Genomic DNA, 15,370 nt, shown 5'->3' with positions numbered 1-15,370 from the left:
TCGGGGTCAGAGCATTCCCAGAGCTGGCAGCGCTCTTCCCCTGCAGCAGCAATGGGAAGAACTGCCACAGAGAGACAGCAGGTCCCATTAAACATCCTGGCTCCTCTTTCGGTATGATGTGGGAGGCCTTTCAGTCCCTGCTGCCAGGCTTTGTGGAAGAGCCTTCTCGCTAAATTATTGTTTGCACCTCTTTGGGATAAGCTTGACAGCTCTGTTGGGTGGAAATGCTTTTGTTTGGAGCAGAAATGGTTTAGTTCATGGCTTGGCTGCTGCTAGTGAGGTGCTTGTGTTTCTTCCTAGCAGGCTTTTTCCTGCTTGTGGGACCAAAGTGGAAATTCAAGAGGTCGGCTTTACACGGTTACCTCTACGGGGTCAGAACACATTGGAGTCCTTTCCAGATAGGCAAATGCCAGGCTCCGTTCTGTAGTCCCACAGTGTAAATACCCAGCTGTTAGATGCTTTGAAGTTTTAGCTACCTTCTTTTTAGGGGGTTAAAGCGTGGTCACATTCTTGTATCGTTTTTAAAGCTTGTTTTCCAATTTCTGGCTAATAACATTATGGCCAGAAACACAAAGCTGAAAAGTTTTAATAATAAGCCCCTACTTTCATCTGTCAAGCCAACTGGATGCAGAATGTAGATGATCAAAGTGTGATTTCACACCTTCAGAGTATCGGGAAAGCATCGTTACCGATTTGCTAGCAGTGCAGAAGGATCAGGTTAGTGTTTGACGTTACTGCTAGCTTGCAAAACACAAGTTATACCGTGCGTCTCATTGTGGCAAGTGCTGGATGCCATCATTTTCCCTTTCAATTAAAACAGAATTGAGAGCACGCCGAATTCTGCAGGATGAGTCTTCTAATTTTGCCTCGATCACGTAGCAGCTGTTCCACAAAACACCGTGAGCTAACTGTCCTTCCTCCGTTTCCGCATGACACATGAAAAAATATCAACGATTCCTGCAAGGCCCAGAGGTGTAATGAAGTCAGAATGCAGACTGCCTGCCACTCATCCCTGTCTGCTGCATGCAAGAACAAAGGCTGATGGCAGTGTGGAGGGGAATAGCAAGCTGTTAGTGACGTGTTGGGTTAACGTACCCTGCTGTAATCTTGCATAAATGAATGGAGATAAAAAACAAAATGAAACTTTGCTGTTACTGGAAGAAGGCAATCTGATATCTAGCTCCAAGGTGATGGAAATAGCCTGATATTTTGCTAATTGTGCATGAGTTAGGAGATCTGGCTCGTCACGTTACGAGCCTGTTTCCTGCTGCCTGCTTGTCAGTAACCTCAGACTCATGACTGACAGCTCTGTGCTGCTTGCTCGAGTATCTGCCTTCGTCCCATTTAATTTGTGATTCACTGAGGCAGAGCAGCCTCTCCCGTTCCAAAATGACTAGAGGAGCCACAGATGCAGGCGCACCTGTCACGCAGAAGCAGCGTAGGAGCGTTTTGGTAGGCACACACCAAAAAATGAAGTCAAGCAGCATCCTTGAGTCAAGCACCGTGTTGAGAGCACCTCGTGGTGCTGGATGTGTCTTGATTACAGGCTGTGATTCCTCACTCGCCCGTTGGCACATCCAGAGCTTGAGCCTCTGCCAGCTCCTGTGGATGTGGAGGCTGGTGGCTCGCTTGGGCACAGCACGAAGGGATGATGCCTGACAGCAGCTCGCTTGCTGTGTTCCTAGCTACAAAACCAAGCTTGCATGTGGTTCAGACAAACACACTGAACATTTGTCAAAATAGTCTGAAATTTCATTTACTGACCCATGGAACATGGCATAAGTGGCAGACGAGCAATAAATGCATTCTCCTGAAACCTCTTGTCAGCACCATGCTGCTGTTGACTTCAGATACCGCCTTGTTTAGCCTCGCGTTGGTGTCAGCAGAGGAAACGGATGGATTACAGCTGCCGAGTGAAGTTTTGTCAGAGAGTGGGGCTTTTCTGTGGATTGCAGCGTTGGCAGACTTGTGCAGAAACTGTCTGCAAACTTCAGCTTGTCATGGTGTGCCGACTACCTTGTCAGCAGTGTAAATACTCGGTAACAAAATGTGTAGAGCCAGGATATTGAATTCTTCTGGTGCTTAGAAAGCTGTATTTCAATAGTGAAGGCATTCACCATGTAACCTGCAAATTGCTTTTTGTGTAATTTATGTGATTATTCAGCAGAACCTGTGAATCAGTTACTGCTTCTGAGTCTGCAGCCCTCGGAGTGCATGAATTGTCCATAGCCTCCATCCTCGTACCTCTGGTATGATCGAACGCTGCTGGGGCATTAGCATATCGCTCAGCTCAAAACAAGCCCTTTATAGCTTCCAGAGTGCGTACGCTGCTTGTTGTAGAAAACAACAGCTGCTTCTGATACTTTAATATCATTGGCATATGAACCCAGGAGCTGAAATCCCTCTTGAAAAATAAATGGGAATTACATTTAATAAGAGGAAGAGTCAGTAAACTAGGCTTGGACGTATTTTGAATATTCTGTTTATTTCACGTTGTCTGAAAACGCACAGATGTCTGTCTGCTGTGCAGCAATGCTTAAATAATTAGATAGTCCTGAAAGACTTAACAGACAGCAACAAGGATGATCCTTTGGTTTAAGACTTCTTTTGCTTCTTTGGGAATTAAATTTAACTTTTCACTGCTTGCAGTTTTGGTTTTTGGTTTTGTTTTCCCACTGGCTGCAGTCAGGCCAAGCTTTTCGCTTCGAGTTCATTTTTGTTATAATGATTAGTAGTAACTGTAAGTGATGTCAGTTTTGGTGCCTTTTAATAATAACCTGAAGAAATGGTTTTAAAGAAAAATATTATAGATTTGGTGGATGTTGGTTTGCAGCAGAATTTGTAGATGCATTTGACGCCTGCTTTTGTGCGAGTAGAACAGGATCTGATGTCTATATTTTTAGTTTGGCCATCCAGCATGCAATTTTGAGCAGTTCCTGGGAGACAGGACTTGGAGCTGTACAAATTGCCAGAGCCCTGAAGAAGCTGAGGACTCGTTATCATGGTAAGAGGACACAGCTACCTGCGTGGCAGAGGTGACAAGGGCTCGGGCAGTCTAAGTCACAGTTAAATTTGAGATCTAATTCCTAGCTCTTATTAAGGACATTACGTCAGTGGAAACAAAGCATGCTGATGGAGAGCACGTCGCATTTTTGCTGCTTTGCAGGAGGGAACACGGTGAAGAGAGGGAAATGATTCACCCTGTGAAGACAACAAGGCAGTCAGGGGCTGGGCATTCATTTGGACCGTCTTAGTCCTGAATTAATGCCCTGGCATTTAACTTGCATTCTCTTTCTTGTCCTTTCCTTAATTTTGACTTGAATGTCTTGCTGTAATGTTCCTCCACAGGCAACCTTTTCAGCCTGCTTTGTCTCTGCTCTGGCAAGTTCAGGTCTGAAGGAGCACAGACTGCTTTTCTCTGATGTGGTGCTCATCTTTCGTGCAGGTGCCAAAGGTTTGTGTTATACAAAAAAGATAAAAGGAAAAGGGGAGAAGAAACCTATTTTATAAACTAAGTTTGACTTTCTACTTTTTGTAGTCTTTCTGCAAAATAATTCCCTTTTGTGGTTTTCAGACTGTTACTCAAATCAGTCCAGTGCTGCACTGACTGCACTCACAGCTAAGGCTCTTGTCCTAATGCTTTACTTTCTAACTTCTTAGCAACATCACCCCCACAATCTAGTGCTTGTTGTGGTAAACAGAGAATGTTTGGCAAGGAAATTGGTCTTAAGACTGAGTCCCTAGCAGTAAGTAACTCTCACGTCTCTAGCTGGTGTAAGCACTGCATTCTGCAGGCAGTCCTGGCTGTAATTCCTTGGCTTCAAGGAAATTCTCTCTCTAGTGTGGTTAAAGTCAGTGGCAATCAATTCAACATTATTAATGTAAGTTATTTTAAGTGGGGAGAGATGCAGAATTGCACGGCACTTAAAGTTTAATTTTTTGATTCAAGCTTCTCAGACTGTAAAAATACAGCTGGGTAGGGGTAGGAGGGGAATTCATCCGTATACTAAACAATCTGGTCTGGAACACGTCGGAATATGAGATAATAGCAATTAGGTGTAGAACAAAAGCATTTCTCTGGAGCTGAGAGTAAAGGATTTGAGTTGACAAGCCTGACACTTCCCTGCATCATTCCTCAAGACTAAAAATTAGACTTTTAACAGAATTTCCTTTGTTTGGAGCCTCACTCCAGTCTGGGTGTATATTCCAGCCTCAGTGCTGCTATTGCTTTTGAAGGATTTCTCTTTCCTCTCCCTTGGATATTGTTTTGGAGACCGTCAGTCTAATATTCCTGCAACAGCAGCAAAACAATCTAAAGAAATATAAAATGATGGATTACTGATTAAAATGAGTGAGGAGACGCTGGAAAATTTTGCTAGGCAGCTGGCAGGTTACATGAAGAGCTTGTGTTTTTAATTTGACTTGAAGTTGGAGGCCTCGGTATAAGTATGTATTTGTTCTTTCTTGCTTCTGCCCAGCGTAACCGAATAAACCGTAATTCTGAATCATGTTGGGAGGGCGGTTTGTTCTCCAGCGACGGGTTGTCCAGCACGTCATCCTCGAGGCATTTTCAGAAGGCATTTCACAGAATCACAGCGCTGTTCAGGGTGGCAGGGACCTCTGCAGATCCATCTAATCCAGCCCCTGAGCTCATGGTGGAGTCAGCTGGAGAAGGCTGCCCGGGACGGCGTCCTGTGGGGTGCTGGGCGTCTGCAAGGATGGAGACTGCAACCTGCTCCTGTGCTCCACCACCCTCACAGGAATTTATTTTCCCAGTGTTTACTACTTTGCTTGGCAGTCTTTTTGTAGAGGAATAGGGCTTTGCAGTGGTGCCATCCATCCGTCCCCTTCCCCCTCAATCCTCATACCCTTCAAACACGCACTCCAATTTCCATCAAACCCAACAGAGCAGCAACGTCTCTAAATCCAGTTCCCATAACCTCCATGAAAATCAGCAGCAGCAACAAAGAGAGGATGGTCTGGGAGCGAGCCACCAGGAAAGCCTGTGAGAGCACGTGGAGCTCAGAGCAGAGCTTCACCCTTCTCCCACCTGCATCTAGGAGGATGGGGGAACTGGAGAGAGGAGGGGAAGCTGTATTGTGCTGGGGGGAGGAGAGAAGTAATGATAGCAAAACCTGACTGCCTACGGATCTGCAGGCTATCTTTGCTTGCTGAATGTACGTTTTAAAGCCCGTTCTCGACTTTGCTAGGTATTCTGTAGCTGTGTGGGTAAGAGCATGTGGGCTGCAAATAGACTCTTGCACACTGACTAAATGAGGCTTTATTCTGGTCAGGAGAACTACCCACAAGCTATTCAAACACCGAGGGGAGCCCCATTACCTCACACTGATTACAGGCTCTGCATGTTTTTGCTTGCTTTTTGCTTTTTCCTTGTTTAGCCATATTTGAATTTGTCAGTAATCAGACTGCAGTGCTCATTGTTTTTTGGGGGGATTTTTGCACAGCTCATATTCTGTAATTGACAGTTGCACCAACAATAGACGTATGTTATTCAGATTGCTTAAGAGGTCAATGGCTTTGTCCTGCGTTATTAATTCTTCGTTGTAAAATTGTGTATCGTATCATAGCTGAGTCTGTGATGTCACACTTGTTTCTTGGCAAGAAATTACAGTGAAAAAAAGAAAGTGCCCAAGAGTTTGCTGTGGGACACAAAGCTATGGAAGAGAAGAACTAGAGGTGGTACGAGTACTTCTATATACCCACAAAAACAGTAAGAACAATAAGATACTCTTAATGAAACTTATTAGCATAAGAAATGTCTTGCCAAACGTGGTGATCGATCACTACAAGACTTCAGGAACCCCTTTGTCTTTGTTTGGTTTCCTGCTGCTGCTTTTCCTGTTGAGGTGTGTCTGGACAGCTCTCCAGACAGTTCCTTCTGCAGGATGATCCAATTAGTCTTGGAAACGAAATGCTTGAGGACATCAGTAGGCTATAATTTGACCTTTTTACTACTTTTGTCTCTTCTTAAGCAGCTTTGGGTTTCTTGGTGCCTGTTTATTTTATCTGGGAGCTCATCTGGTTGTGCCAGTGTTTGTAATACCGACACATCAGGCTTAAACATTTGGATAATTGCTTTGCTTGGCAATCAGGGAGCCTGAAACTGCTGGTTTGTGTGTTCAGGTTACACTCTTACGGAGTGCTAAACCTTTGTTTTCAGTGCCAGCCTTCGTAGCACAAACACACAGCTGATTTGAGCTAGGACAGCCACCTCCATCCTCCGACTTTTCTTCCACTGCTCTTCCAGAGAGACTCAGAAAGATCTACCAAAATAGATCCGTGCCTCCAGGAACTCCCCAGCCTTTTGATTTGTGTGTTCATCGGTGTCCAAGAATTTAGGACACAGGTCGGTATGTTTTTATCTTTAGCTGGTTCAGTGCTGGACTTTGTCAACAGCTCAATTGATGCAATTGGCTCAAGGAAGGGCAGGCAGCAGAAAGTCTGTTCAGTGCGTGTCCAGACAGGGGTATTGTTGCAGCTAACAAGGGGAGGCATGCCCAGATTCTGCTCTCATTATGTTTGCTTCAAGATGGCATTATCAGGCCCTCGTTTTTTTAGTTGTTTGCATTGCAGAATATTTGAGTCGATGTGTTGCTTAGATTAGCATGCTCCTGTCCTTGCTGCGCTGCTTTATGTACTCGTGTTTGAGCTTCTCTTGGCCTGGGATCTGGCTTTGTCCGTTGTCTGGTATGAGGTTTTCCACTTAACCTCACTCCCTTGTTTAAATTGATAGCCCTGCACCAGCCTTGACATCCTGAAATCTCTCTTGCTAATAGGAAGTAGCTGGTCCTGAACATTTTCTTCAGCAACAGCGCTGCTTATTTCTAACAGTACAAAGCTGTGACGTGATAAAAGCGTGAGGGTTTTTTAACCTCCTTCAAGTAAAATAAGAAGCTCGCATTTATTCTTGGATGCTGAACTGGGTATCTGTTTCCCAATGTTTTCTAAGAGAGGTTGTGAGACGTTGAAGGATTGCTCTAATTAAATACACCCACAAGTGTATCTGAGGATTTGAAGTATATGTTCACCTTTGGCCTGACAAACCTGTAATCTTACGTGGAGGCCAACTTTTTTCCCCTCTGTTTGTAACGAATCCCAAAGCACTTTTAACTGATTCAGCTCATGTTGCATCAAGACTTTCTCACTAATATTTGCTAAGGTAGTGCAAGCTTATGGCAAACACCAGCACTTCTGCATTAGCTGAAGACTTGCAGGGATTTGGAGCTAGGGAGGAAATCAGAGCTGGCTCCGAGGCGTTCTCGTTGTTGTGATGTTTGTTGCAAACTACAGGACTCCAGCAGGCACGGTTTGCTGGGGACATCACATTGAGGGGTGGGAAGTTGTTAAGCAGCAGGACAGGCTTCACAAGAGATGAACCTGGTCTTCTGCATTAGAGCGTAGCCTTTGCTTTCCAAGATTTACAGGTCGGAAAAGAATTTAGCCCTAAGAGGGCTGAACACTTGAGATTTCCCCCAGAAAACCACATCTTTAATTCTTGTTGTTGGGCTTTTATTGCTCTTTGATTACAGCCGAGCTGCTCTAATAAGAACAACGGTACCACCCCAGTCCAAAAGCATCTCTTCATAAGAATCTCACCCCGTGAGTCATTACATTTATTTATCTCCATATTTATTGCAGCAAATCCTTTGCTTCCTTTGCACAACCGACCACCCTGCTTGGTATTTGTTGTTCTTCTTGGAATTGCGGCAGCCGCAGTAGGACAAACATTTTGTTTTTCTGTAGCATTCACTCATTTAGAGATTTGCACTGTGTTTTTTTTTTTCTTGGATTTCCCCACCATTTTATGCTGCCCATGTTACAGCCTCGAAGCCTTTTCCCACTGAGCATAAAGCGCATTAAGCAGCATGTGCAAATGAGCAACAGCACATCTGCTAATTGTGCTAGCAGATGTAAATAGGAAAAAAAAAGTTACTTTTGGAAAGCTAGAAATATTTATAGGAACCATTGTCCATCTTTCCTAACACTTTGGTTATGGATGGAGCCTCTTTCTGGTTCACTGAAGTTGATTAAGCTTTTGCAGATGGTTTGACTGGAGGTAATGACAGAAATGTGAAAGAAATGCAGATGTCTTAAAGCTTTTGATTTACGTGCTTTAGGCAAATAAGTGGCTGAAAAGGAAACTTTTGTTTTGGATTCTTTAGGAAAAAAGCACGGCTTTAAAACGTGAGCAGACAGCACGTTGTCGAATGCAAAGGAGAAGTGCCTGCGCCGAGCCCCGTGCGCTCACCAGCCTGGTGAGGTTTGCTTGCCCAGGGCACGTCTCAGATGGGGCATGACTTGCAAAAACTCCCTCAACGGCCCCAGACTACTCTGATTTCCTCTGCCGTGGTAATTTATCCGTTAAGACCTCAGACCTCAGGGATACATTTCCTCTCCTGGGGACGTGTGGCATCCTCAGGGGTGGAAGCGTGTTTGTAGCAGCAGTGTAATTGGGGTGATTTAGGTGATTTTCTCGTAGGGCTTCTCTCTCTGTAGCCCTTTCCAACAGGACAGTGCGCACCAGTGGAAGTGTAGGCTTGCCTGTGGCCGCTCAGAAGCGACTTGGAGCAGACCCTGGAGGTTTTCCTCATCTTCAGCAGCCCAGGTGAACCTGTAAGCTGCTCAGTCACAGTCAGGGCAGGACTCGAGTCATTTAGCACTGCAGCCACACAACAGAGGACTCACACAAGTCTCCACTCCTGAGATAAAGTGAGAATGGCTGCGGGGCTCTTGGACCTTCCTCTACTGGGTGCTGAATGCAGGTAGGGGTGAGCCCCAGCCCTACAAACGAGCAGTGGCAATAGCCACGGAACTGAGCTCTCTCCATCTGCCTCCAGCCAAGCTGCTCTACGAGTCAAAGGGCAGAATTGGCAGGAATGTCAGGACCTGCATCGCTTCTGATCCAGGGCATGATTTTTCTGCATAGCCCTCCTCAACGTTTTTGGCCCTATCACCTTTGCACAAACGGGACTGAGATGTAGTTATCCCTGGCTGCCCCAGCAGCTTTCACGTTCTGCCTTCTACTCCACAGCCCTTTCCTCTTCTGACAGCTTCAGAGAACGCTTTTTCCCTTTTTCCTTCCAGCAGGCAGGTAGGTCACTGCCACTTTGCACGTCGATTCTGTAACCTGCCTGTCAGTACAACGATTTTGGGAAAAGTGCCCAAAGGTTGATGCTGTCAGGGCTGGGTCTGTTAGCCGTGGGAGTCTGGAGGAGATGCTTATGGTCAGGTTTTCCACCCTCCCTTTTTTCTCTGAGCCTTTCTTTATGGAACTAAAATGTAATTAGAGAGCTCAGAAAATACTCAAAATGGTGTTGAAGCTGAGTTAAATATACCAGTGATGAGGAAATCATAGCAAGGTAGGGGTGTGAATTGGAAGCGTGCCTCGTACGTGAGATCTTCGAGTTGCTCAAAGGTTTCATTCAGCTCCTCTCTAACTGGGAGTGGGTGTGTGGGGGCTGGTGGGCGTGAATACTCATTATTTCCCTCAAGGTGGAACAGAAAGGGAAGGTCGTTTTAAATATGTTTCGTAGGGCTAATGGGTGAATCTACCTGATGATTATATCCTCCTCCCAAAACTTCACACAGGGCTGAGTAATGTCATCTGGCTGTTGCTTGGTTACTGGCACACAAAGACCCTTTTTTTGGACTAAAATGCACTTTAAGTAAAAACAGAAGGACCTGAGAGAAATCATTTGGGATATAAACCTGGTGATAAACTTTGGATTAAAATAATTTTCTGTTAAAATGGTGGCTTCTTGTTAATATTTCAGTGCTTGTTTTATGCAAAGGAGGGAAGGGCAGGAGCAATTGAGTATTTTTGTGATCGTTTACTTCTTGGTCTCAGTTTGGATTTTCCAGAATTGTAAATCTAAATGATGTGAAGGTGGATCAGAAATAGCAATTCAACCTACTCAAGTCATTGCAGTCACCCCAGAGGCGGTAAGCTGTGCATTTTCCTGCAGGAGCTGGGCAGCACGGCCTCCAGCCGTGCTAACGCACCCCAAGGAGGGTGGAAGAGCCTCCTTGAGGGTAGAAAACAAAGTCAACGTTAGTAGGAAGAAGAAAAGTTTTGCCAACTACTGCACTGTGTGAAGGGGTACTCCTAGTAGGTACATTAGGAGGGATAAGGAGCTCAATTGCTTTGTTTTATTATGCAGGTTCATCGTAAAAAAGAATCTGAGTTTTACATTTTTTTTCAGCAAGCTGCAAGCTTCTCTGGTTGCTGTCGGTACTTGCATTGAAGTATTTATTGTGTTTGCTTTGGGTACTTGAACAGATTTTTTCCCCAATTAAAAACTTAATAATAGGAGAGCCATTAATCAGTACAGCTCGGTGCTGTAGAGCACGTTGGAAGAAGACACAGCCGCTCGTAGAGATGCCAAATCAGGTCATCGTTTTTCCAAAAGGTTCCTAGTTCTGAAGCGTGCTTCAGTACGCTTTTACACGTTGTGGGCTGTAATTCTCCTCTGGGGCTTGGGGATGGCTGTTTTCCTTTTGTTCCTGTAATCCTATAATAATAATAATATGTGTCATTTGCTCCGAGGTCCTGCTCTGGCCAGCTACTGAGGTTGTTCATGCCCTCAGTGCAGTACGCTGCAGTAACAGCTTCTAGAGGTGCCATAGCTTTAGGAATTCATCTCATTTCAGTGAGGGATATCTTCAAGACAGGAAGCTCATCAGTTGAGGCTGCGGTAAATTGTGTTAGTAATACATCAGTCCATATAACTTTTACCTAGACGTAATTAGACAAGGAGTTGTTTTTCCTATTTTCTTAATGCAAATCACCGCACGCTTCGTGCTATCTAGTAGGAACGTAGAGTACAAATGAAAATTGTGAAATCTGTAGATGTTTGAAACTGATACTGTTGGCCAGATTGTCAACTAAAAATATGTTATTTTCTTAAAGTTTACTGGCTAAACTTCTTTGTTTAAATACGTGTAGGAGAAGTTGGGTGGGATCTGCGTTGCACTACACAGTCCGTGCTGTAACCCAGTTTTCAGCAAAATGATATTGTGAACTATGTTGTACGAGTCTATGTCTGTTACGTACTCTTCATCTAGCAATTCATTTTGAATCTCCCTTCGATTGATTGATTGTCCCAGAGGGATTTTCAGCAGATGAAGTGGTGATTCGGTGAGCATTACTCATGCAGCAAATACTTCTTGCAGCACTGCTCGCACGTTCCCCCAGGACCCGTCGTGCTCACGTACCCCTCTGAACTCCCTGCAGCTCGGGGCAAAGCTGCTCTAGGTGTGCTCCAAAGCGGTGTACAATCTCCAGTTTTAGACGGTTTCTTCTCCTACATGGGTTTGAGAGCTGAGCACCTGCAGAGCTGGACTTGTGGATCCCAGAGAGCCCAGACAGCCCCGGTGACACGGGGGCAGCTGCGCCGTGCCTCGTCGTGATGCACAGTACGCAATTCTGTGCTGCTGGTTATTGAGTACCGCACACAGACAGATGTGCACGCAGAGAGGCGCGCACAGCTAATCAGGAGCTGCTGGGCCATATGGCGTGTGAAGGCGGCGCTGCAGCCCCGTAACGAGAGCCTCCTGTCAGCAGCCACGTCCACAGGCAGCAAGTGCTGCTCCCGGGAAGTCGTTTCAGAGAGCCCAGCTTTCCTTTTGGGAACCACAAAAAGGTGCTGGTGGGAGCACGGAGAGCGCTCCTGAGCTGCCTGCGGGTGTTGTGGGTCCAGGAAAGATGCAGCTGGCTCTATTACATGTCTGCTGGTATTTCTTGGCCTTGTGCCTTGTGCTGCGGCGAGGGATCAGCCTGTAGTGCTGAGGATGCCCATCACACCCAGCCAAGGTTTCCAGCGTGATGTGCCATCATGAGTAATTATTCTGCTTTGCATCAAGGTAGTCCGCAACTTAGCAGAGCTGAAAACAAGTTCAAAGTGCCACTTATTTTTGGCTACGTGATATTTTAACAGACTCGAGGCGTCAGGAGATTTCTCGTGCTGCAGACAGCCTGAGACCCGGGGACCGCTCCAAGACGAGCTGTTTATGAGTAGTTACTTCAGAAACACTTGAGTGTGCTACTCAGCTATCCGAAGTGTTGTCAGAGGATTGACGTTGGCTGATGCACAACATCTTATTTAAAGCAAAGAAGGCATCAGCTCTCCAGCACTGGTTTCTTTGCACACTTAATGTCTGCAGGCATGGAGGCAGGTGTGCGTGCAGCTAAGACATTACCCTGATACTACCTTCAGCAGATGCTGCATCACACCATGGTGCTCCTTTCTCCGAAGAAGTGCAGGTCGCCCATCTCCTGGGCATCTCAGGAGGAAAGGGGCTCGTGCAGCCCTGCTCCCTGGTGGCACGCAGCCCTCACGGCCGTCCTCGCTGCGCCTGGGGTCCTGGTGCCGAGCTGTCAGGCATCTCGGGGTGATCTCCTGGAACGGGTGCTTGTAGCTCGTGCTGTCTGCTTCTGTTTCAGCCAAAGCACACATCTGTGCCTCTTGAGGGGAGCTGTTTGGGGTGGTTTTTTTCCCTAATGCGTGTTTATAGGTTTGATTCCTTGTCTGCGGTGGTTTTGGCCTTTAGCTGTGCTTCACACTTCTTGGAGACTTGGAGCACTTCGCAGATAGTTTGTGGATGTCTCTGATGCACTTTGCTAATTGGAAAACAAACTCGTGGACAGCATTTCTGATGGGGTGTAATTCTTCTCTGAGCCTTTTATTTGGGACCGTAGCCATGAGATAACCTGACTTTTTTTCTGGCAGAAAGCACCCACCAGCAGAAAAGCGAGGCATTGCAGAGGAAATGTTCAAAGCTGCTGCGATGTTGCTGTAGAAGTAGGCAACATTATCTTCTGGGTTCATTTAAGCTTTGACAGTTTGTTCCCTTTTTAATTATTGTGCTATATACAGTTTCAGGGTGGGTTACTGCACACCAGTGCAGGGGAAGGCAGCTCCCTGCCTGTCTTTAAGAAGAGCTTCACCCTAGCAGTGACCGCTCGCCGCTTCTCAGAACTTCCTAGCACTGACATTCCAAAGCCATAGCGCGTATCGTGGTGCTCACCTTCTTTATGCTCTTAACAAAAGGGACTTGGATTATGAAACTTTAATTTTCTAGGCTGTGACAGATGACAAAAAGGCAGTGACTGATCTCGCTCAATTATGCACCGGAGCTGAAACACGTGCAGGCTCTGGAGGAGAGCTGCAGCCATTGGCTTGAGTAGGTGGGATGGAAACGGCACCACACTGGTGCTACCCTGTGAATTCACTGCCACCACAGTCCTCATTTAGTCCCTCTCTGGCTCTCCCGTGGTAATTCTGCCTCTGCTTCCCTCTAGGAGGACTTCCGAAATAAAGTTGAAGATTACATTAAGCGCTACGCGAGATGATGAAGGGGGATGGATGGCAGGACCACGGTTTCCATGCTGCAGAGTTGTCCTTAACTTCAACAACACCAACAAGAAAACCAGCCCGGATTGTACTAGTCCTGTGTCCATGTTGTACCGAAGAAGAAAACTAACTTCATAACTTGTCCATGTTAAAAGGAGAGTTCAGCATAAATACAGCAAGAAATTGTGTATGTTGGTTGAAAAAAAAAGTTGTTTGCTTACTTTTAAAATGTTTACTCCTCTGAACTGTACTGTATATCCTGTTGATGAGATATGCTTGAGAAGTTACAAGAAATCACTATTGAAATTGTAATTACACACTTTTTTTTAACTCTTGCATAGTTTGGGGGGAAAAAAAGAAAAAAGAAAGAAGGTGGTGTGTTTTTGGAACACTTCGAGTTGGCAATAAAATAGTCTCCTGTGAACCAAATCACAATACTGTTGCCTTTGATGAGCAAAAACAATGGGAGCTTTTTCCAAGAGTTAGTGAAGTCAGGCCGAGAGCTTGCCTGAGTGCAAGCCCTAAACAAAACTCTAGCTCTGGTATTGAAATTCTGATTATATTTAATGTAAGTCCATCTTTGTCACGAGTTTGGGATTTTTATGTTATTTCCGGCTCCTGTTTGGGCTACAGTATTTTTTTTTTGTTTGTTTGTTTCTATTCATTGTGTGAAGTAGTTAAAAGAAATATAGGCTAATCCGTAACTTAAGTAAATGTGTAGTATTAGTAAAATTATATATATATTATATATATATTTCTGTGAAAATGTAACAAAAGGGAGATTTTTTGTTTAAGAAATCTGCCTTTGGCTTTCAGATCTGGATGTGGTGAGGGCGCATCAGGCGCTGTTGGATCTGATGAAAGTAAATTCAGGCACCATTATCTGGAGAGCACCTGATTGCATCCCTCAACCTCCTGCACCCAAAGCGAGTGACTAATAACGCATCTAAGAGTAATACCGCGCTGCACCCTCTCTTAAACACTCCTGTGCGCCTGGCTTTTTTTGGTAATTTGGAAGGATATTACGCTGTAATTGCCTTTTCTGTAAGTAAGCTGTACGTCCCACACCTGGTCAGAGGATGCGGAAGCAGAGCTCCTCCCGAGAAGAGTAGCACGAACCTCAGGAATCACTTCGGAGTCCAGGCCGAGGGCGTTTGGCGTTCCCGTGCTGCCGTCTGCGGTGCCCCGAGCTCCCACCACGGAGCGAAATGCTTTTATAAATAGATGAACCATAGAAATAAATGTTCGTGTGGTTTCCTACGGAGCAAGCGTGTGTTGTGTAGCGCCCGGGCACTGCCTGATTGTTATCCCTGTGAACAGCTCCCACAGAAAGGCTGGGAAGCACATCGCAGCATTGCATTTTCGCTCACAAAGGCAGAAGGCTTCTGTCGAAAACACCGATTTCCTTTACTGCAGGTGCTCCTTGCACCCTCGTACCACTGTTACCTTCCCTCCTACAGCACAAGGGGAGAAACTCCACGCTCGTTGGGCTCTCACCCTTGTTCCTGCAGGGATGTGAATGTACACGGGGTGCTGAGCTGTCCTGCAGCTTTGGGGCCCTCAGAGACCCCCCAAGAGCAGTGTCCTGCACTGGGGCAGGTGTGGGGTGCAAGCAGCCTGTGAGAGCAGAGGGCTGAAGCTACAGGCGCGGAAGCCAAGGGGGCTGCACTGATCCAGGGGTGAAACCCCTCTGTGGGGCGAGGGCTTGCCCTGGGGGCAGCAGTGGGACCTCAGGGAGACATTGGGGTTGCTCTTGCCCCGCACTCAGCACATGCTCCCTCCCCAGCGGCCTCCCTGCTTCAGTCCTCTTTGCACGGAGCTGGGCGCAATCGCCCCGGCTCCCCCTCAGCCTCTGACTCTCCCCCAATCCCTCCCTCCCCTGGGCCCAGCTTGGGGTGAAGCTCCCGGGACCCCAAAGGAGAGCCAACCCCAGCCCATGGGCAGCAGGTTCCAGATGGCCCTGATCCATGTAGATCCACGTGGCTTCATGCAGGGGA

General features: G+C 46.2%; 1 protein-coding gene across 3 annotated transcripts in view; it reads left to right on the top strand.

Moving 5' to 3' along the window:
• UBE2F (ubiquitin conjugating enzyme E2 F (putative)) overlaps window positions 1-14,637 on the top strand; it is a 66,723-nt gene extending 52,086 nt beyond the window's left edge. The window contains exons 10-11 of one of the 3 annotated variants that reach the window (XM_083841430.1): window positions 7,551-7,620; window positions 13,322-14,637. In XM_083841430.1, the coding sequence (XP_083697556.1) occupies window positions 7,551-7,620; window positions 13,322-13,338 (87 nt within the window). In that variant the 3' untranslated portion in view covers window positions 13,339-14,637. The other 2 variants (XM_083841429.1, XM_083841431.1) reach the window with 2 other exon arrangements.
• Window positions 14,638-15,370: the final 733 nt, after the last annotated feature.

Source organism: Anser anser (assembly GCF_964211835.1).
Source record: "Anser anser genome assembly, chromosome: 6".
Taxonomy (NCBI): Eukaryota; Metazoa; Chordata; class Aves; order Anseriformes; family Anatidae; genus Anser; species Anser anser.
This window is presented reverse-complemented; position numbering and strand designations above follow the sequence as displayed.